Source organism: Melopsittacus undulatus, chromosome 9 (assembly GCF_012275295.1).
Source record: "Melopsittacus undulatus isolate bMelUnd1 chromosome 9, bMelUnd1.mat.Z, whole genome shotgun sequence".
In the NCBI taxonomy this organism is placed as follows: domain Eukaryota; kingdom Metazoa; phylum Chordata; class Aves; order Psittaciformes; family Psittaculidae; genus Melopsittacus; species Melopsittacus undulatus.
The window spans coordinates 35,784,220-35,806,911 of record NC_047535.1 but is presented as its reverse complement, the minus strand read 5'-3'; the positions used below and the strand labels follow the sequence as shown (position 1 = coordinate 35,806,911).

Below are 22,692 nucleotides of genomic sequence, written 5' to 3'. Positions count from 1 at the left end.
ATTGCTCAGTGATACTGGATGGCTCAGAGAAGGCAACGTCTGTACCAGAGCTAGCTCTGCATGCTTCATTGCTAGAGAGAGAATTCCTTTTCCTTTCTGTCTCAGTGTTCACTTTGTCCCTGGTGAGAGCTGTAGAGAAGCCCTGCTGGTGGGCTACAGGACAGGTACTGAGGAATGGAAGTACCCACATCTCAACCTAAAGCCCTGGTAAGCTGAATGGTAAATTAGTGTTCTCTGGTGTCATTCACATTACACATAACTGTGTTGGCAGCTATTGTTGCAGAAACTGTCTGAATGTGATTAAAACCAGCTTACATTTGTGGTGTTGATAGTCTTAGCTGCATTAATTGTATCCCCAGAGGAAGCTGCCAGTCTTCTCTGTCCAATTTTGCAGCATGCTGCAATGAATGGAAACACAGTTCTCACCAAGCTGTTGTTACAAGAGGGTGGGATGTTTGTGTTAGAGCCCAGCTGCCCTTTGGAGCACTCAAGTGGTTATCTCCCATGGTTATCTCCCCTGGAAGCCCATGGAGGAGGTGGGTTTCTGCAGGTCTCCAGAGCTGCTGTGGAGGGCAGTCCTTCCCTACCTGCCCCTCTTCTTCATGTTTCTAAGAATCTGGCCCTCCTGCCAGCCCCTGGCTGCAGCTCTGGGCTCTGGCAGCATCCTGCTAATGGGATTAATGCTCTTGTGATACCACAAAGAGCAGAGCCCCTCCAAACACGTGTGGGTAATGGGCTAATTGACAAATACTGGTTTGGACTTGAATGGGGAAAGGATAACCCGGTGTTAATAATCATGATTAATAATCAGCCAGAGCAGGGACTGGTGAAGCCATGCTGTGAAAGTTCAGTATTGACTCTGCTGGCTCCCCCAGCAGGCTCTAAAGCCTTAGTAAATGCAACAAGGCTTGCAAATAGTACAGTGTAGCTGGAGACTGTGCATGCATTTAGGATGCTTAAGCCATTGATTTGAGCTCTAAAGGAGGGAAAAAAAGAAAAGCTACTAACAGTAGCTGCACAGTTTGATCTGGAAGGACCAAAAGGGACAGCAGCTACTCCAGCTGCTGCCATAATGAAACATCTGATGAGGCTGTGCCTGGCTTGGCCTTACTAGCTCTGCCCTTGACAAAACAGAGCACTCCACTGTTTACTCAGTGTATATTTCAGCACATGTCCTCTTGGAATCTGAGATGCTTCAAGTGACAATGGCTGCAGCATCCTTCTTTGGAACCAGCGTGGAGTGGGTGAGCAGAATGCTGTGGTGCTGCAGAGGCCATAGTCACTGGCTTATAACATCAGCAGCATCATACTGCTCCTTCTCTGTGCTCATGGGCTGTAATGGGGTTGGGGACACCATGTGGAGAAAACACATATTTGAGGTACCCACGTTAGGAAAGCTTAGGGTAACTTCGCCACTGTGTAGTCATTAGCTCATTGCACAGCTATCATGTTCTCTGTGGACTTGGACATGTATGGGGCTTGTGCAGGGATGCACTTACTGGTCTAGTAAAAGAAAGGCACTGAATGAAGCATGGCTGGTATTTTCTCTAGTATCTGCAGTTGAAAGTACCAGGTATTTAATAATTATACTGGATATTGGAAAAAAGCTAACACCAAGAAATTTGGATACATGGAATGTTCATGTGATGTCCCAGAGGTGTCTGAAACATCTTCTAGTCTCTCTATGCCTCTCTAGCTCTAATTTGGTCTTTCATGCAGTCTCTGTGATTTCTGAGCATCTTCCTCTCCAGGGGGGCTTCCCTTAGGAAGCCAGCATGGTGTGCATGGGCTGTTTGGCACTTTCCTTCCTGGCAAGCGCCTGCTTCACCCAGCTTTGACATCAATTCATTAATTCCCAACATCTGCATTGTTTGGCAGAGGGGAGTGGCTCATGGGGCTGGGTTTCCTTGCTGTGAGCAGAATTTGCAGAAAACAATGTATTCCAGAGGAGACTGCTGGGACAGGATCATCTCTGCTCCCAGTCCTTGGAAGTGGAACAAGAAGTGAAAGGAGGCAATAAGTGAAATTAAAAGAAATGCATTGCATGACAAGCTGATGAGTTTCTCTACTATTTTTATGCAGTTATACTTCTTGATTAAGATATTAATGAACTGTGTTTTCAAGTAATATGTTAAAAATAACTGTTTCCAGAACTGAAATATCTTCCACCAAATGTCAACATATGCACTCATCCAGTTGGTGCTAGTGGAAGGAGTTGTCACATTCGTTGTGCCAAGTCTCTGACCTAAATGTGTTGCTACACCTTTAGGCACAATGCAAAGCACATTGATTCAAGTGGAACAGGGATCCTTAGAGGTGTTAACTTAGCCCCTGAATCTCTAATCCTGAGATGCTTCCTGGGGTTGTCTTTAATGTGGGCTTCTTGGAGTCCACTATGAACTTCTTGATGGGTTAGAGATCAAACTGGGGCTTGTTATCTTTTAGCAAAATGCTGCTTAATCAAAATAGCTGTCATGATGGAGCTTTGAAATTGTGCCCTTGACTATATATTTTTCATTAGATGTTAATATGGTGCCTGAAGAAACTCTAATTATGCAGAGCCCCAGTGAAATATTGCTGTCACTGATGTTACTGAAAGTAATTGAGTTCTGAGGTTCCTTAATTTATGAATGAGAAAAGCTTTGATTAGCTTAAATAAGGATGCTACAGGAAGTTTCTGCTTAATCAGATGGATAAAATTAAAAAGTTTGTGGTCCTGGAGGTGCTGTGTGAAGCACTGACATCCAGCTTCACCAGGCAGATAGTGCAGCAGCAGGGAGAGTGGTTGATGGGGATGAGAACTGCAGGTTAACTGCTAGGGTTTGTCAAAGATAGAGACTCTCACAAACTTTTGGCTATGGGTCTAGTCCTAAATGCACTGAAAATGGGGGTCTTCCTGCTGACATTGATAGACTTTTGCTCAGTTGCTGCTTGCCAGATGCAATATTTGCTGTCTCCATGGGTTGCGTAAAGGGGTGTGTGGAGAAAGCAGAGTTTGGCTTTGAGTTATATCTTCATGGGACTTGTCCCTCTGTGCAAAGCAATCTGCCTGAACAATAAAGCACGGTTACTCCTCTACCAGGAGGAATCCATCCCTGGCTCCCATACAGAGGCGTGTTCATGGCAAAATCCTCTCCTTTAGGGGTTCTCTGTAGCTGGCCAGCAGTCATGTCCCATGTATTGAGCCTTGACATTGCAATCAAGTGCTTAGCAAAGAGCACCCTGGGGTAAGAGATGAGTGAACTTCCAGTTGAGAAACATGGTCGGAGTGCATACCACTTACATCTGACTGTTTCAAGCTCATACATAAAAGCCTGATTTTAGACACCAAAGGAATGTAAATGTTAAGTACAGATGGGCCCTGTGGCTCTTGGGCACCTCATGAAAGCAAACTGAGGTTTACACCCATGTAGGTCTTTACCCAGCTTGCAGCCTCTTACAGTCATTGCAGCTGATTGCTCACAGGCAGCAGCAGGGAGAGGTGGCTGTTTCCTGGAGGTCATTGTGAAGGACAGGAAGTCCTTCTGTAGAAGGTGCTCAAAGCTGTTCCTATGCAGGAAAGGCAGGAACACGGCGGTGTGCAGAACCACCATCCAGCACTGCCCTATTGACTTACAAAAAGGCCAAACCTCTGATAACATAATTTTCATCCAAAGGTGAAATCATGGTTTGATGCCAGCTTGGACGAGTCCAGTGAGAAGCTGGTGTGCGCTACAGGAGGGAGTGCAGGTGGTGAGCTCGGTGCCTGGGACCTTGCAGCATGCCAGGTTTTCAGGAATGCTGTAATGTGGATTGTATGTAAGTCTAACAAACAGAGCTTTGAGTCGAAGGCTGGAGCTTGCTCTGCCACTGCAGTGGTAATTTTGCCAGCTCTTTTTGTGTGTGTAGAGCTGGATCCCAGTAATAGGGAACAAAACCTGAAATATCAGATGAGTAACAGCCTAAGCTCTGAATTTCCTGGCTTTGGTCAAAGCCTATCTCAGACTTATTGTTGTTTTAAAACAAAGTTATGTGTCTATGTTTATAGACTATTGTAATTTCCAACAACATCACCGTAGCAACAAGTGTGCAGTTGATATATTTACTCCGAATTTGGGATATTTTTAACCTGGTCATTTAAACCATTTGTGTTGGACTTGAATTTGGTACTTTCACTCTTATCTGCATGTTTTGTTTTAGACAGGTTTTTGTTTAACCTTTGCACATTAAAAAGAGACAGGTTTTCTTGATAATGTGTACATAAGTCCATTATACTTTGAATTGGAAATCACAGACTCATAGAATACCAGGTTGGAAAGGACCTTGAGGATCATCTGGTCAAACCTTTCTTGGCAAAGCATGACCTACACTAGATGTGTGCCTAGCAGGGCACATGCTGACCTGGACAGGGCTGCGTGAGTCTTGGTGAACGGAAGAAATGGGAGCTCTCACTTAACAGGTACAAAGTCCTTTCTGTCCTTAAAGGTTTGTAAATGCTGTGTTTTCTGAGCGAGGAAGTTAATTTTCAATCACAGTTTTGTCCTTTCCCTCATGAGTACACAGTTGCATACAGGCCTATCAAAACACCAAAAACAACCACCAGCAAAATAGAGGGAAGGAAAGTCACTGTTCCAGTGTGGTTTCCCACCCTGTGGCATGGAGAAGGAAGCTGTAGTTTTGTCATGACTGAAGCTCCAGCAGACTTGCATTGCGAACTAATTGGCAAGTGAATCCAAAATTGATTGAGATCCTTGAGGAGGATGTTTCTGTTTGGTCTAGACGGGACAGAGATAATCACACTGAAGACATCCTATGGATTTATTTTTCATGGCTGTGTTCTCCGTAGTGCTTATTACTCACCATTACTTGGAAACCTGTGCTCCTTCAGCTCAAGGACAGCCTTGTCTTTTGTATGAGGGATGTGACATTTCAAACAAAGCATTGTAGTTTCCTATTTTCATAGGAAGAGATAATGGAGAGATGAATTTTGCTTCCTGGAAGAAAGCAGCATGCTCACAGCAGAGAAGTCTAGTAAATCAAATTGATGGATGACTACCCTCAGCCTCTCCATGCCTGTCAGACTGCGTGTTGCTGCCAAGCTGGCATTTCCTGGCTTCTCTGTGCGCTCTTTCCTTGCATGGACTGAATTTTTGTCATCAGCTGCTGCAATAGAAAAGGTCACTGGATAAAAGGCTTAATGAAAAGAATGGCTTCTCTTTTGGGCATCAGGAGGACCAGTTGCTACCAGTGGGTATTTTTAGAGTGGTACCTAAGGAAAAAAACAACTGCTGACCCATGAGCTGAATTAAAATAAGGTGGAAACTTTTAGAGCAAGGCAGTGAGCTTAAAGAGCAGAGTCATTGTTGATAAAACTAAGGACTGACGTGTCAAAGGCAGCCAAGTGATGCTGGCCTTCTTATCTATGTTCGTGTCCTAGTAAAGATGTAAATGTGTATAACTTTGAGCTCTTCAACTGACCAGAGAGTGTCTCCGGGTCTTTGGAAAGCTCCTGGTGCCTTTCTCCTGCCCGTGTGCTTATGGTCTGCTATGGGTGTCCATCCTAGCAGCTCTCGCCTGCTCCCTGCCAAGGGGTGCGAATGATGCCCCAGGATGCAGATTCCTCGCCTCCGGGACTTTTAACACCCTCCAGGCCGCAGAGGCGGTTGAGGACCTGCAGGGCTTTGGCACCTACACAGGGTGTCAGTGTTGTTCCACTTCAGCACAAGGACTGAGCTCCTGGAAAGCGAGGCACTGGGAAAGGACAGCAAATTCTCTGCCAGCCTGCTGGCCTGTGATACCTGTTTGGTCTCTATGGGCACTGTCTGACCTCCAGGCTCCCTCACTAATGGTTCTGTGTGCTGTAGGTGACCGGGACCCAAAGCCAGGATGTCTCCTGATGTCTTCTGCACCCCAGGAATAGCTGGATGACTGTGAGTGGATGGCACTGATTTTGTCTATCTGACAGTTTGCACTCCTTTAACTTTTCTGGCAGTAGGGAAACACCAGCAGCTGCCTATCCCAAGGTGGACAACCCCATGAAGCCCTCCCTCTTGTACTCTTCAGCTACTGCAAGGGACATGTGCCTGCTAGCTCACAGAATGCTTTTTACCTCCCGTACTGCAGTTTGTGGCCTGCTCCCTTTGCAGACAGGTATGGTTTGGGAAGTAATTATCTTTGATATCTGGCTGTGCTTCCCCCTACTTGGAAAGTCATCAAGACCAAGCAGGGAGCTGGGACTGCTGTGCTGCCCTGAGTAAGGCAATGGGCCCGGTGCTGTGAGCACAGGCACTGCCCATGCACCTGCGAGCTGTCCCAGTGCTTTGAGGAAATGGCACTGGGATGGACTGGACAGGCAGCAGCTTCTGGCTGGGGAGTGTGGGATGTTTGGAGTGAAGCAAAATGCTCACCTGGGACTGGCTTTAGGTGCTACAGCTGAGTCTTCCTGCAGCTGTGAGCAAAACCTGCCCTGGGGTCAGTCCTGGTCTGGGGACTGGCTGTCCATGGGAGGACCCAACAAACCAAACTGATAAGTTCTGTGTTAGGCTTTGCTGTGGGTCCTGCTTGGGCAGCTGCCCAGGGGTGTGCTGCTGTTCTGGGGCTTCTTGGGGGAGAAAAGGCAAGAGCACTGAGGAGTAGGATGCCGGGAGTGCCCTATAATAGGCACTGTGGAGCAGATATTCCTTTATGCTGGTGCTTGTTCCAGCCAGCTTTTCTTACACAAGTTGTACTTGGAAAAATCTGGGAATGCTCCTGAGACCCAGCATTAGCGAGTCACAGTTCACATTTAAATGCCTATTTTATGCAAGTTGGTTTTGTGGTCAGTGTGTGACTTTTTTCTCTTCTGGTATCGACTGGAGATGTTCAGTGAGCTGAGGTTAAGTGAGTGGGTGTTTGAGCCCTTCACCAGTAAGTGATTATCCCAAATCCCACTGGAATAGCTCTTCTGAGATATGACCTCTACATTGGAGCTAGGGTCTGTGGCAGTGCTTGCTGTCCAGGGCTCATGTAGCTCCTGGAGGTGACTTGATCCTGGTTTAACATGCATCAGGTGGATCTGCTCCCTTGTGGCTATTTGGTCTCTGCAGAGCCCACAAAGCTGGAGCAAAATGCCTTTATAAGCCTAATTTTCTTCCCTTGTGCTAGGGGAGGTTTTGTGGCATGCCCTGAGAGCAGAGGCCCTTACTTCCCAGTGATTTCCTATCAAATGCCACATACAGTCACAGATTGAGATGGGCATCTGTGTGCAGTGAAGATTTTTATGGGCCTGCTGAGGAGTGTGGGGGAGCCTCACCCATGGGTTTTGGGTAACAGCTAATCCCAGGTGCCTGCATTGCCCTGGGGGTTCTGTTGGGAGGGCTGGGGAATGATGGGGACTGTGCCACGGTGGCAGGAGGATGCTCAGCACCTCAGGGTGCCGTGGACCATCCCTGGTGTGATGCCCACTTGGGGATGTGGTCTGTGGGTCCTCAGCAGTGCCAGGAGTTGGCCAGTATCTGTGCACTACCTCCAGCAAGGTGGACAAGATGCCATCCCTTCCTGCAGAGCCCGGAGCAGCTGCACCCCCTGGGGATCCCCCCATGGACCTTTGGGATGTGGAGGTTGGGCATCCGCCACTCTTTCAGGGCTGGACACAGTGGTGCCAGGTGCCCTGCTCAGCACTGGTCAGGATGAGTCCTCCCTTCTTGTTAGCTGCTTGTGAGAGTCCATTCCCCATTGATGGCCTTGTGGATCTGGGGGACCTTCCCCATGACCCTCTGTTCCTCAAGCATCTCTTACAGCTCTCATTTCCTTTAGGTTTTCCTCATTAAACACCAGTGAAAAACAGTCAGAGATCCCTTCTTCTTGGTGTTTTCTTCCTCTCGAACTTTAAGGACAAATCTTACTGCAACCTTTTTGAGAAACAGCAGTGGATAATCTTTCCTCTTTTGTTAATTTTTTTTTCCAACATTAGGAGAACATTAGTTTCCATGACAGTTCCCATTTAGCTTTTGACAAGCTCTATAGCTGGACAATTTATTTTACTTTTTAAGTGAAATGATGAATAACAAAAAAAGTACTTTCTTTTGCCAGCACTGCATAGATATTTGCCTTTGTTAAATAATTATTATTTATGACTCCTTTAATGGTCATACAACACAATTTTATGATGTTGGATTCTTTCCCATTCAGGCCAGAATTGTATCACTGAATATAGATGCAGGAAGGGTGCCTGTGCATAATATGAGATATCAAAAATCCCTGGGGATCTCTGTCCATGAATAACCTTCTGATTTCAGGACTGTCACAGATGCCATGGTTATGGCCAGTCCAAGTGCAGGGTGTGCCATGGGACAGATCAGATAAGGAGCTGGAAAACTTTCTGCCAGGCTGCATTTCCCATTCCTCTAAGCTCAGGGTTCATTTGTAAAATCACAACACATTCTGGCTTATTACTGCACTTATTATGAGGTCTGGGAACATGGGGCAAATTCTGTTTTATCCCCCCTTTGCCACGCTGTATCCCAAAGTCACTTGTGTTCAAATCAAGCTTCCAGGTCCTGCAGTGATGCTAAATGGGGTTGTCAAAACCCTGCTCAGGTAGCAAAGATGTCTTACCCTGTCCTCAATCAATAGCCTACGTGTTATGATGGTGAGAAGGAGAATTTGCTTCTGCACTGTTGAAATTGGGTCAGATCTTAGGCATGAGATAAGAAAAATGGTTTGCTGTCTTTCAGATGTGCTCAGTTCTGTGTTTGGGGTTTCTGAATGAGAGAGGAGGTTTAACCCAGGGATGTGAGTGCAGCCATAAATCTGACCTCCTGTCTTTTTTCTCCTTCTGCACAAATATTCTCAGGCAGCCAGAAGATGTATTGTTATTGCACAAATTTGCCACTTAAAGTTCATCTGGTTAAATACTTAAAAGTATACTGCTAGCTAGAATAATAATGTATAAAACCCCACATGTGTAAGGAATAAAAAGCATTTCAACCAAACTATGTCTAATTTGCATCACTAGTGAGTTTGACTGGAACACCTGATTGATCCAGGGTCATAGTTTATGAGCTATTTGGTACACTCTTCCTTTGCAATGTGTGTACTTGACATACACCTTCCTCTGCAAGCCTGACTTAGCAATTACTTTGCTAATGTGCATAAAAGCTTTTGATTTATAAACCTGATGTGTTTTAATTCGAGCAGTCGCTGCCTGTTTTAATTCTTTGGTGTGCTTGTAGACAAGGTGAGTAACATGAAAGGGATCCTAACACAGGCTAAAGCAGCAGAAGAGATGCCAGCTTTGCTCAGGTACAGGTTGCAAAAGGTACGATGTTTCCATGTCAGCGTGGCTCTGCTCAGGTTGTAGGGCTTCCCTTAGCCCATGTTTGCTCAGGCAGAGGTGTATGGGTAGTAGAAATCAGTCATCCCAGTCCCACTGGCCTAGCAGAACTTAACAACTGAGGGTCTTCTGGTAGGAGGAAACTACTGGGAAGCTGGGGAAGTAAGGAAACATGCTTAATCCAGTACATTTGAGCCGAGGTGACTCCATGTGTGTGCTGTTGGCAGAGGTTACAGTACAGGGCTGAGACATACTCTACATGCCTGTGTGCTTTTTCTATTTTCTACCATGAAGATCACCTACCAGGTAAAGCAGTACAACAATAAGTAATAAATACAGCAGTAGCTTTATTCTCCATGCAAAATTATTAGAAATGGACTTTTCCTGCTCTCATTTTTAAAAGAACTTTGATTTTAGCATCTATTATTCTATTATTATGGTGGTGTTCCAGGGCAGGTTGGACAAAGCCTTGGGTGATATGGTTTAGTGTGAGGTGTCCTTGCCCATGGCAGGGGGGGGGCAACCAGATGATCTTAAGGTCCTTTCCGACCCTAAGTATTCTATGATTCATTCCATGTGCACCCCCCCAGCATTCAGGAACCAAGTTGGCATCCCAAACTTGTGAGAGCAGCTTTTAAGCCTTTGGAAAGTAGTAATATTTTGGCTTGCCTTTTTTCTGTCTTTTTCGAACTTTCTGTTACAGGACTGTCACTTTTCCCAGTTCCTCTAGGAAACGGGAGGAAGCCTTGGGTTTTCCAATGAAAGCATGGGATGGGCCTGGAAGGAGCTGCAAACTCCAGAGCTGCTCTTAGGTCTGTTTCCTGCAGTGCCCTTTTGGGGTTTGGCAGGTTTCACAGCCTGCGCAACCTGAGGAATTGTTACCACCCTCTGTTTTTACCAAACATGAAACAGGCTTCAGAATGTTCTCTAAGTGACAAGAAAAGAGAAGGTGCTGTTCTAAAGCGGTTTTGTTTATGTGGCTCCATTAAGTTTAAAATAACAGAGATGGTATCGTGCATAATCATGGCAGTCATTTTAAAGCATGAATCCACTGGGGCTAATGATGGCTTGAAGAGCCTTAATGAATCAGTTGTTAACTGCTGCTAATCTGTGCTGCACTAATGCAATCAAAATGCTCCATGCATAAGCATATGCCTCCTGCATCTGTTAGAAGCACATGCAGTGGCGTCTTCCAAGTGACACTCGCCTTCCTACTGTTGTATGGGGAAATTGTGATTATCCCTAATTAGATGTACAAATACATTCTTTGACTAATTCTGCATTTACAAATAGATTTGAGGTTGGAATTAGTCATTTCTTTTTCCCAGCAAATATGTTGCATCCCATGAGTCACAGACCAGGGAGGGATGTACACGTGGTGCATGTGCTATCATTGACTTCTGTAGCTACTGAGCTATACAAACACTCTGAAATAAATCACTTCTGGGTCTGCAGGAGTCAAAGTGGACAGTGTTTAAATCCTGTTTAAAACCCATTTTGTTGCATTCAAAGGTGCAATACCTGTTCTGGCCAGGGCAGCAAGACCTGTGTGACCTGTCAGGGAGAGAAAAAGCTCCAGGATTTCAAGCAGCTGGTGATAACCTGGTGAGCAACATGGGTTCAGAGCTGTTACTTTTATTCCTTATTGTACTGCAAGGCTTGGGAGCTCAGCTGGGCTCCCTGGGGGGAAGCTGGGAGAGTATTGCCTTTGGTCAGGCAGAAACAGGGGCTTAGAGGGGAAGCTTTAGTCCTTAGTGATGGCAGCCTTGCCTTTGGGGCATGGTGGGAGCTGAAGTGGCTTCACAGAAGTGAAGGGTGTTCCAAGGGCACACAAGAACTCAGAAATGGAGCTGAGCTTGGTACAAGCTGGTGCAGCCCAGACCCAAAGCTGGGGCAATGTGAGGCAGTGGCTGAGCTCCTTTTTCTAGGGCATTAGTGACCCAAGGCTGCTGGCTGTGGTGTTGCTCTGGCATTTCCCATTTGGGAGCTGTAGTGCCAGAGATAACAGATAGGACTGAAAAAGAGCTTAGCTTGTGAGGTTTAGCAAAAAGCCCATTACCTGCCCTGCTGAGTGCTTCCTGAGTACTTTCCCATTTTGTACAAAATGCCTTCAATTTCCCGGTGTGAGCACCTTCATTTTTCAAAACACCATCTCTGTCCATCCTGGGAGACTGAAAATTGGCCCAGCCGTACCCATCCTCCTGGTGGGACTCCTGGGGGCTGCAGGGCCCTGGGGCTACATGACCCCAGACAAGCACAGCTCTACCAGGTGAGAGCTCCGGCTCCTTTGGAGGCCATCACCAGCCACTATCCATGCCAGTGTCCTATGGGTAATAGAGCAAGATGGTTCCCTGCAGTAGGAGCTGTGGCTTTGGAAAGGGAAGAAAAGACCTTGTCCGCCACAAGGAGTTAATGGGTGTAGGAGGCACCAAAAGCTGTAGGGGAAGGTGATCACCATGAAGGTCTGATTTCAGGGTTATTTATGATGAGTAATCCGTGATTGTTGCGTACACACAATGATTAAGGAACTAATGAGGGAGAGCACAAAGGTTAGGCAGGCATGACTGTTGTCCTTGGGAGCATTCAAGCATTAATTGGGCATGTAGGAAGAGCCTGGAGATAGCTCAGCACCCTACAACCAGTCTCAGATTGATTGTTTTCCTTTTCTCTTGCAGGAAGAACAATGTCTTAGAATTTGTTTCTGAGCATCATCTGAACTTCCCAGGAGAGCTGCTCAGCAAAGTCAGTGGAGAGTGTATATTTAAAGATGAAAATGTGATGGTGAGTGCTACTCCCAGGCCAGAGGGGATTCCTCCTGAGTGGCTGTGAAAAAGGGGAATGTTAAATGGCTTCTAATGGTGACCAACAGCTGTTATGGACACAGCAATGGGCCATTGCCCCTTGGTAGTGCAGAGCATCCTTAGCTTTCCCTGAGGAAAAGGGAAGAGAGCTGTTGGGTTTTCAGTCTGACAAAATGTGACCAACCAGTGCTGCAGCAGTTGGTGCTCAGTCACCACAGGTTGCTTTTGGTGGCCATTGTTAGAATAGAAGTCCCACCCCAGAGTCATCTGCATCTCTCCAGTAATAGCAGGAGACATTCAATAGCGCATCCATCCCTCAGGATTTTTTTGTTGCCCCTTGTACCTTTCCCACTGTCTGCACAATAATGTCAGTGCTATTGGCTGCAGGCTTTGCAGGGAGATAGCAAGGGGCAGCAGCTCTTGCCCCCTGCCAGAGTGCCTGCATGGCACTGCCATCAACCAGCAAACCAGGAGCTCATCCCCAAGGTAGGAGTCAGGATCCAGCGCAGAGGTGCTGCTCTGGCCAGGGCTGCTCACTGGGCTGCTGTGGGTACCTGCAGTACAGAGCCCTTAAGCAAGGTGTTCATCAATGCTGGACATCTCTTGTCCTCCAGCTCCTGTGCTACAGGGCTCCTGGAGGGAATCTGCCTCTGTAAAACATGCAAAATTCTGGGGCAAAACAGTCCAAAACCGACTGAAGCACAATGTTCTCTCACAGCCAACGCCATTTCTGTACTGCTCAGTCCTCAGCTTGAGTTTTCTTTTTAATGCAAATGCGAGTGAGTGAGGGTTTAATGTGCCTTTTTATTATTTATTAGCTGTTTTGCAGTAACTAGTAGAAACTTTAGTCACGTACCAGGCCTGGGAGACAGGCAGCATCCAAGCACAGACCAGCTCTCCCCCAGATAGCTATTACTCAATGTCATGCATCTGTAGTGAAGACTTTGCATCTGGTGTTGCAGAATCCCTTTGGGTTTTGAATCATGCTTTAGAATCTGAGTCGCTCTCCAATGAATGCTTTAGATCTGAAGTCCTATGAGCATTAACATCAGCGGGGCTCTCACTTAAACAGCTATCACTCCTGGCTATGCAAGAAGTAACTGCATTCCTAACTAGTTCTGCTTTGCCCACAAGCCCAGTAGCTCTTCTGTAAATTGCCCACATTCTGAGGGAAAACAGAGGCTTTAAGCAACCTTTCAGGTTTAACAGTGATGTGCTGCTGGAAGAAGGTGACAGCGAATCCTGATGGGGCAGAGTCACCCAGTGCCAGTTTTTAATCAAACCTGCCAGCTTAGGAACAGCAGCCTCTCCCCATGCTGTTCTGCTCCATGGGCAGCATAAACCTCTGTCTGGAGAGGCCAGGCACTATTTTGGACACTTCTGCACTTCACAGGGGTGGGATGGACATGCCTTTTTGACTCTGACCGTAGTGTTTGTTCTACATATTGCCATTATTAGCTCAGGTCTTCCATTGTAACAGGTAAAATGAACGTATTTCTCAAACAGGTCTCTCTTCTGCCCTGTTGGGTTTATTTCTTGCAGGTGTACCCTGTCATCGACTTCCCTGAACCTGAGATCTCCCTGGCCTCACAGCGAGCCATTGCAGAGCACAGCGCAACATTAGCTACGTCCTCCTGCATCCTCTGGCAGGTAAGGGGGAGCCGCTGGCATGTTCCCCTGCCTGCTGCACACCCTACTAGCCATGGTAGGTTAGAGGCTGGTTAAACACAATGAGATGTTGGAAATAGTCACTCATTTACTTTCATTTAGAGGTGATCTTTAGCAAATGAAAGAGAAATTCTAATTATCAAAGAGATCTTTATTATCGAGTGAAATACCAGGGAAATAATTTCTTTGAAATGCTTAGGAATTGAAGGATGTAGGTGACTGATGTTGTTCCTGTTCCTTTTACCTTTCCAAAGCCTTGGCAAACATTATTTATGGCTGCTATTTTTATCTTAGAAGCTACTTTAGAACAAACATTAGGATTGCACTCCATCTGATTCTCGCTAGTGTGTCGTAATGTCTGCTGCTGCTATTATAAATGTGATTGCAAATGCAAAAGTTTAGCTAGAACATACTGTCTTTTCACCCACAGGAAAGAGAAGGTTTCACATTAAAAATGCAAGTAAACTTCAAGACCAAAATAAACTTTAAGGGAGATGGTTTGATTTTCCATGTGGTCTGTCAAAACCAGCTCTTTGGCAAATTTCTGCCTTCCAACTTAATTCCAGCCTATAATTTCCACTTCTCAGCATCAAAGGCTGCTGCATCCCAGCCAAAACATCCTCTAGCTGTATGGGATAGCAGGTGCTGAAAACCTGGCCTGGCACATCCAGGCACCACATGGTATTTATGCTGATCCAGGCTGCCTTCTCCTGGTGCTTTCCTCATTGAATTTTTCACCCCCTCTGCTTATTGTTGGCTGAAGTTGTTCTGCTTAACAATCAGCATCATTTGGAGTAATCTGGGGTGGGCAAATCTCTTCTTTGCATGGCTGATGCTATTCTGGCTTCTTATGGTGTTGGCTGTGTGCTGGAGGTAAATATCAGGATCACAGTTAACCTCTGGAGCTAGAGGGGCTGGAGCCCAGCAGACATTGAGTTTTATCTAAAGCTGAGGCTTTGCACTTGTAATTGCAGCAGGAGGTGAGAGCCAGAGTGGGTCAGGAGACCTGAATGGCTGCTGAGCATCACAAGGAAGGAGCAAAGCAGCGCCCTCCATGAGGAGGCAAGGTGCCGCTGTGATTCAGTCGGCAATAATAATTACCACAGGAATGGAGATGAAAGCAGCTACCTTCCCCCTCAGACAGGAAGGGAACAGAGCAGCAGGGGTTAAATCTGCACCAATTTCTGCTGCAGTAACACAACACGGTGCAGCCATCACTGGTGGAGGTGACGTGTCCACAGCTCACCACCAATGCCTGTGTTTGCACATCCAGATTCCTGTGGCTTTGCCGTGTTCCCAGGGCAGTTCGCACACAGACTTCAACCATGCATAAGATGAGGCATATGCTAACACATCAAGGACTGGACACAAGGGCTTAAAGGATTTAAGGAAATTGCTTAAATAGCTATAAATGCAGTAAAAATGGCTTAGTATTCAAGGGCCAGAACATCCTAGCTCCACCCAGGGAATCCGATGGCTGTATTGATGGGCTGGTTGCTCTTCACCAGTTTTCCTTTTCCCCTTCACAAAGCAGCAGCTCTCTCAGACCTACAGCATTTGTGGCTAAAAGTTGGGGCTTTTTCCCTCTCTGTATGTGTTGGTCTAAATCAAGATGCAGCATCTGCTCCAAAGTGCTTATTGAATTTGAGGTTTTTCTTTCCCAGCATCAAACAATTGAGCATTTCCTCATCACAGAAGTTCACTACTAGTATTCAGGGGAGCCTTACCTCTACTACATCTACAGGCTTGAGAGCAAGGTGCATGCACTGAGAGCACCCTGAGAGGTGCTACTGCAGCTGCACCATCACCTGAGAGTTGGTGCTGGGATAAAAGCCTGATTCTGACAGTGATTACCCCATGAAACCACTTCAGGGAGCAGGGATGCTCCAGGACCTTGCTCCAACAGGGGACTGCCAACAGAACAGAGAAGGGGGAGAAACCCATGATGCCTCTCCCTTCAAACCGCTTGTATCTCAGAGCTGGGGCCAGCTCCAGGCCTCCTGCTGGGTGCATATCAGGTCTTTGGCTAAAGATTTCCTGCTGTGGATGTTTCCCTTTCTCATTGCAATGCTGTATCATGAAGGTGATGAGTATCGACATTTTCAGTTCAGCTATGCAGTTTATGACTGGTGCCTTTCTTTCCCCATTTTATTTGTCCATTTTCCTGAGTTACTACATAATCTATAATGATGTATTTTAAAAAAATCTATCCAATTAACAAATCAAACTTAAAGGATTCCATTTCTAAATGCCCAGTAACAGCATCGGAGGGGTGGTTGTACCAATATGAAAATCATTGTCTAATAACAGGCTCCTACTGTTATGTGCTGTGTGTGATGCCCTTGGCAGCTTCAGGAATGGGGAAAGCAGGAGGCTGTGGGGGGAGAAGACATGGGGTCATCCCTGTGCCTGTGGGCTGGGGCATGAGCTTTGCCCTGAGGGCTACTCCTGGGCCTCATCCAGACAAGGGTCACTGGCTCAAGTGCCTGCAGGTGGCAGTTCTGCCCTGTCCTCATTGTTTTTCTATCACCAATCTTGCAATGTTTATCTCAAAAAAGTTTGCAGGAGAACTTTGGTTTGCTTTGGGTTTCAGGCTAATTTAATTTAAGTGCAAACACTTGTGTTTGCAGTGTAGAGCTTGAGGAGAGGAAGCAAACAGACCCTACAAAGTTCAGAAATGTGCAAGCAAATAGAAAGACACCAACATTCATATTTAAACACAAATCAAACAACCCTCCTCTTCTCCCCTGTGATTTATTTTACATAGTTCTTGTGCTGGTTGGGGCCTTACACAGGGGTTTCGCATGGGTGGTATGGGCAGCCCCCAACACTGCAGTGTCCAATGGGGGTGTGCTGGCTGCAGCCTGGTGCTCTTTGTCATTGAAGTGTCAGCTGGGTTTGTAGGTTATCACAGCAAAATCCAAATGGGAGAAACAGCTTAAAGGGCTGGGAAACTTTAAAGAGCTAGAGCACCCTCCAGCAGCTCGAATGGGGATTGTGAGAGGAAAGAGAAAACAACTGGGAAAGGACATTTAGCAGCTGACAAGTTTTAATCAAGTGAGTTGAAAATTAACTTGTAAAGGAAGTGTTTTCTAATGCTATTTCTAAAATGAACAAACCGATCCTGTTCCTGCTAATCTGAGAGAGAGAGAGGAGCTTTCCTGATTTTGTTGTGGGGGAGAGACACAGGCAGCAGCTGCTGTCCTGGCACAGAGCGATGCTCCCCCGTGCCACCCTGCACAGAGCAATGTGCTCCTCCATCAGCCCCAGCACTGCTCTGCAGCAAAGGGAGTGCAGGTGCTAACAGCCTCCTTACTAAGCCATGCTGAAGCACTCAGGGCTAATTCTGGACTGGCTCCTTACCTTATGCATGCCCATACAAGCGTGCTCCAGAAGACAAAAAAACACCACCTACATTTTTCCTAACAAACGTTCGTTCAATTGTAAAAATTCACAAAGATATCACTTCTTTTTTTTTTGGCAAACCTTCACTTTGAGAGCACAAAGGAGGTGAGAGCAGGTTTCCCTAGCCAGCACTGCAGGATGCACATGCAAAGTTGTACCTTCCCATGTGTACTGTGTACTTACATATAGATATGAATGCATTTTCTATAGCCAGGCTTAGTAGAGCAGGCTGCGGGGGCACATTAATCAAGCAGCCTGCCTGCCTGGCAGTGACAGATTGCTTTCAGCAGGTTCACCTAATGCAGTTTTAGCCTGGCTTTACTTGGGTTAAACAAGTCCCTGACCTGCATAAGGCTGACAAATGACTGGATGAGCTGATCCTGCAGCCCATCAGGCTGGTGCAGCACTGGGCAGCAAGCTCCCATGCTGGGATTCCCTGGAAATAGCTGCAGGACCTGAGGAACCATCAGTATGGTTGTGCAGAGCTCACACTGTCCACATGCAGGAGCTTCACTGTAGTCTCTGCAACCACAGGCAGGGCTTGGTTTGTTCTTGTGTGAAGAACTAAGCCTGGGTGAGAGCTGAGCTCATTCAGCTTGAAGCTGGGCAACAAGTCAGCAGGGAGACCTGAACTGCTGTGCATCAGCATAGAAATGGGTATGATCTGGTGCATACACAGAAGGTAAATTGTAGAGAAGGACAACAACAGAGAGCACATAAAGAGCTGGAGATGGCTTCACAAGGCAGGGAGTTGGGGCTGGCTGGTGAGGAGGGAGGTGCAGGGGTGCTGAAGGCCCAGAGGCTGGGATGAGCAGAATCAGCAGCCAGGCTGAATCCCTGTGGGAGCATCAAAATGCAACTGGCAGCCACTCTGCAGGTATGGTCATGTCCTCTGTGGAGGGCTGGACCTGAGGCTGTTGGAGGGTACCCTGCTGTTTGAGAAGACCACACAACGCCATCAGGGCAAAGAGGGAAGGAAGGAGGGTGTTTTTCTTCTGAGCCACCAACAGGGAGGGACTAGACAGTTTGCATAAGCTTTACAAGCAATCCAAATAGCCTAAATAATCATCAGGCTGGATTCCTTTTGGACTAAGCAGTTGCTAGTGGTTGTTCAGAAACAAACACAAACCCCTCTTCACTCTCATCAAGTCATTCTTGAAGCACGAGATAAAGTTTATCCTCTCTGCATCTGCTGCCAGGGCAAAGGCAAGGGGCATTCACTACGGGAGTGCTTGAGTGCTCTGGATTCTGCTAAATGCTCAAGCTTCCCTGTGTTCCCATGTTCGGAAATGCAATGGCCATGCGTGTCTTACCTGGGCATGGGGGGGTCGGGAGGGATAGTGGGAGCAGCTGGTGAGGGCCATCAGCCCTTCCTGCACCCACTTGCTGGGCTGCAATCCCTGTGCTAAACTGTTCCCCAGATGAGGCAGGACGAGCATCCCTGGATGAAGGCACACGTGGGAACAAGGCACTGACACCAGAAGCCAGTGCCGCCTCCCTCTGTGATGCCTTTGGGGTGGGAGTCCTGCCATTCCTGGCATGTTTTTAATAGAACTTCAAGTATATTTAGATCAAAAATAAATACATTCTTGGCCTGAACACACGTTTCAATGCCTGATGAATGAGCAGGACTTCTTCCACAGGAAACTAGGAAATTCCTGGGTGATGGCTGGCCTCTGCCAGGGCAAAGGGAAACAGCTCTGCCCTCCTGCTCTGCCTGCCAGCCTGTGCTCCAGCATCTGCACTAGCAGAGCACCCTGGTCATTGCTGTTATTAATAACTGCACTACTAAGTTTATTATTAATGCTGCATGGGAACAAGGTCAGAAACTTGATGATGTTCAAATCCTTATCCTGTGCTTTAAAGAAAGCAAAGCTTTGTAAGGCACAGCTGTGTGAGCAGAGGCACCCTGGCCTGGCTTGACTTGACAAAGAGCATCAGAGATGCTCTTTGGGGATGGCACATGAGCATGGCCATTTTCATAGAATCATTGAATGGTTTGGGTTGGAAGGGAAGTTTTCTGCCATCTTCTCCTCTCATGCTCCCCAGCACCATAACTAGGGATGCTTGGGGGCCTTGCCTAGCTCCTTAATTTCTCTTTATGGACTTGTTGCCTAGGGAGTCATCCAGCATCCTCCTGGGCACCCCCACTCTGTGTGCCTGTGCAGCTGCCTGGGGTTACAGACACCACAAAGGCAGGCTGCAGTTTGAGCACAACTGTGGGTTTGCTTAAATTGGCTGTTACTCTAGTTGCTGCAGCATGTGTCTGATTAACTTGTTAATGGATGCCCTGTCTGTGACTAAAAGAGCAAACTGACAGGTGAGCCTAAAGTTTCCCATTGCCTCCCTCCATAGCCCCTGAGTCTTTAAGGGTTTATAAAACAAGTTCAGTCCTTTGACAAAAGAGCCCCAAGTGCAATTTCATGCAATAAACATGATAAATTGTTCACAGTGGCTGTGCTTTCAGTTCGTGCTCTCCTGTTCTTAGTGTCAGGGAAGTGCAGCATCATCAAAGACAGGAGGACAATGGATTCCTGGTGGGTTTGGTTGGGCTCCCTTGTGCCAACTCACTCCCTGCAGTCCCCTTCCACAGCTCTGTCCTCCTCCAGGGTCCTGAGCTCACTGGGATAACCCAAACACCACCTCCAGACCAGGAGGGATGCACCGAAGCCACCCCTATGGCCACCAGTGCCTGCTCCAGTCCCAGGAGCTGCAGGCAGCAGTGTGGGACAGGGTGGGGGGAAGAAGCTTCCCCCCTTCCTCAATTTTAGTTTAGCCTCACCATGTGGTTTTGCTTCTAGCACGCATAAAATAATGTTTCCTTCACCTGCTAGAGCAGGTTCATCTCTTTACACTGAGAAAACGAAGGTATACCGAAGAAACTCTTCCAAAACCAGTATTTGCCCAGGATAAAAAGGAATTCTCACAGCATTGATCTGTCCATCTATCTTAGCACTGAGATTCTACACACACTGACCTGCTGACACAGCCTGCCTTTGTGGAGAAAACTGCTCTGAATCAGGCTGCTTTTTCCTCTCATCTTTCCAGGTTCTGGTGGGTTTATTTCCAGTGTCTGGGGCTGTGCAGGGCTCTCTTGCTCTCAACATGGTAATTTCATATCTCTGTTTTGTGCTTGCTAATCACCAGTCAAACTCCCATTTTAGGGCATATTTTCACTGAATTGCTGCCTTATTTGGCCTTTTCCTCTCTGTGATTCCGGTGACATCACCCACCAAGCAGTCAATTCAAACCACTATCACCCTGTGAGTCCCTGTGCTGCAGAGCAAGGAGCCATGGGGCCTGGGGGGCTGTGGGGGCCACAGGGCCAGTGTCCCTTTCTGGCAGGGACCTGGGGACAGCCAGGCCCTGAGCCCGAAATGTAGCTCCAGCAGTGCTAGGATCTGTGTTTGAAGGGAGCTTTAAACCTTCCTCTGCAGCACAGAGATTGGGATGCACGGGGGCTTTGCTGTGAGTGTGCTGCATCGCGCCCAGTGAAAACCTACCTCCAACCACCCTCTGAGTCCTCTCTTACAGGTATCTCCATCATGCATGGTGTGTTACAGAGCACACAGGGAGACGTGGGTACCACCTAAGTGCCCAGCAGCCCACAGCAGTGCCTGGTGATGGTGAGGCAGTTCCCACTTTGCTGGCTGCAGAGAGACGGGTTTTTTCCATGTCAGTAGCTTTCCTCTCCCTGCCTGCCCTGCAGCTCTGGCTGATCTGGCAGTGATTTTTACTGGTGATGAGACCAAGTAAATTGGTGGCAGCTCTGCAGTAAATTAGATGTGCTATTTCCTCCGCTACAAGACAGACATCTTTTGCCCTTAGAATAACAATAAACCAGCTTCACAGCTTACGTGAAGGTCTTGTTCTAAACCCTGCTCCCCCCAAACTCTGCTATTCACTGAATAACCCACACAAAGATCACACACTGGAGTTTTCTTTCTCTGTCTATCTCACAGAGCATCAGAGCCCATGATCACTCAGCAGCTGGTTCTTGCCTGGAAACCCTGGCTGGAAGAAGAGCACCAGTCCTGATGAATATGAGATGACAAGACCAGTGTCTTCGCTGTCAGTTATTTACCTCAGGGAAAGAGGCATTCTCATGCTGGGACAGGCTAAGGAACTGCTTCCCAAAGTGCTTCCATCACACATTTGCAGACACTGGGGCTGCCCTCCATGCCAGTGCTCCAAGCTCAATGTCCTGGCAGACCCGACACCATGCCAGGGTGGCTGTGTGCCAGGCACACAGGGGATGACATGGGAGAATGCCATGGTTTAAGCTGGCTTTATTTCACTGGGATACCTTGAGACAACCAGCTTCATTTCCCTAATCCAGAACTTTCTTATTGCCATGTCAGAAATTCACAGCCCAGCTCTGTAAATCTCCCATTGGCTGAAACATTGCTATAAAAAAGTCCTGTGCCAAAAGCTAATTAGGAATAAAAAGAAGATTAATTTTGGAAAACCTGAGATGAAGTGGGATATTTCTGGGTTAGGGATATTTCCTGATTGCATAAACCCAAACAAAACAAAACTCGCATATTAATGACTCCTAAGAGATAAACCAATTTATTTTGCTACATTTAAGAATTAATCTGAGTCATTTTATAACAAGAAGGGGTTTTGCCAGCTCGTGCTGCCAATATTTCTGGCAATAAAATGGGTGAGGCCTATTTAGTGTGGGATGTCCATCGCCACCGGCTGGGACTGGGCAGCCAGGACCATGGTCATTCAGTGACAATCCCTCATTGATACTCCCTCACTGCTGCCTTGGGAAACCCTGTATTTAGTGCCATATACCTTGTGGATGATGAAACAGCTCAGGAAGGCATCCCAGGAGGAAAGGGAGCAGGATAACCTTGGGATCAGCTTTCAGGTGGGGATGCAGGAGCTGATGAAGGTCCCAGTTGTGGGATGCTCCTCCGGTTGCCCCTCCACGTCCCTGTCAACAGAGCACAAACAGGACTCCCCAGGGACACAACAAAGAATATAAAGCACATTTTCCAGTGTAAGCTGCTCTGTTATAATGAGAGCCTAGAGAGTGGAAAAGCATTAAAAAACCTTCATATCTGAGGCAATATTCATGAAGCAGCAGCAAGAATTGTGGTAATCCCCATGGATGTTGGAGCCCTTTTGACTTGTTGCATCTATTTTTAACATGGAACAGCTCAGATGATGAAGACATCAGCTAGCCATGCTCACACTGCTTTATGACAAACATGGGAAGGAAAAAAGCCCTTAAGGCTAATTCAAGGGTCAGATACTCAGTGTCTACCCATGCAGTAAGCAGGCACATGCAGGGCAGAGTAGCACCAGTGTCATATCCGCTACTGCAGACTGCTCATGCCATGGTTTCCCTGCCAGGGATCAGAGCAGGGTACTGAATATGAGGCTCTGCTTAGGAAACAAATACACAGAGCCCCGTGGCTGTGCAGTTCAAGACCTTGTAGCACAATCTGAGTGGCAGGTTTGCAGTTCCTGGGGACCACTGGTGATTTGATGCTGGCAGGTCTATTTGCTTGG

General features: G+C 47.1%; 1 protein-coding gene across 1 annotated transcript; it reads left to right on the top strand.

Annotated features, from left to right (window-relative positions):
• Positions 1 to 1,205: 1,205 nt before the first annotated feature.
• On the top strand, positions 1,206 to 15,573 carry SSUH2 (ssu-2 homolog). Its single transcript, XM_034066543.1, is given in 11 exon segments — positions 1,206 to 1,244; positions 3,657 to 3,798; positions 6,802 to 6,885; positions 7,453 to 7,644; positions 8,254 to 8,374; positions 9,227 to 9,277; positions 10,805 to 10,897; positions 11,968 to 12,073; positions 13,636 to 13,743; positions 15,426 to 15,530; positions 15,532 to 15,573. Coding segments are annotated over 11 exon segments (1,083 nt in total).
• Positions 15,574 to 22,692: the final 7,119 nt, after the last annotated feature.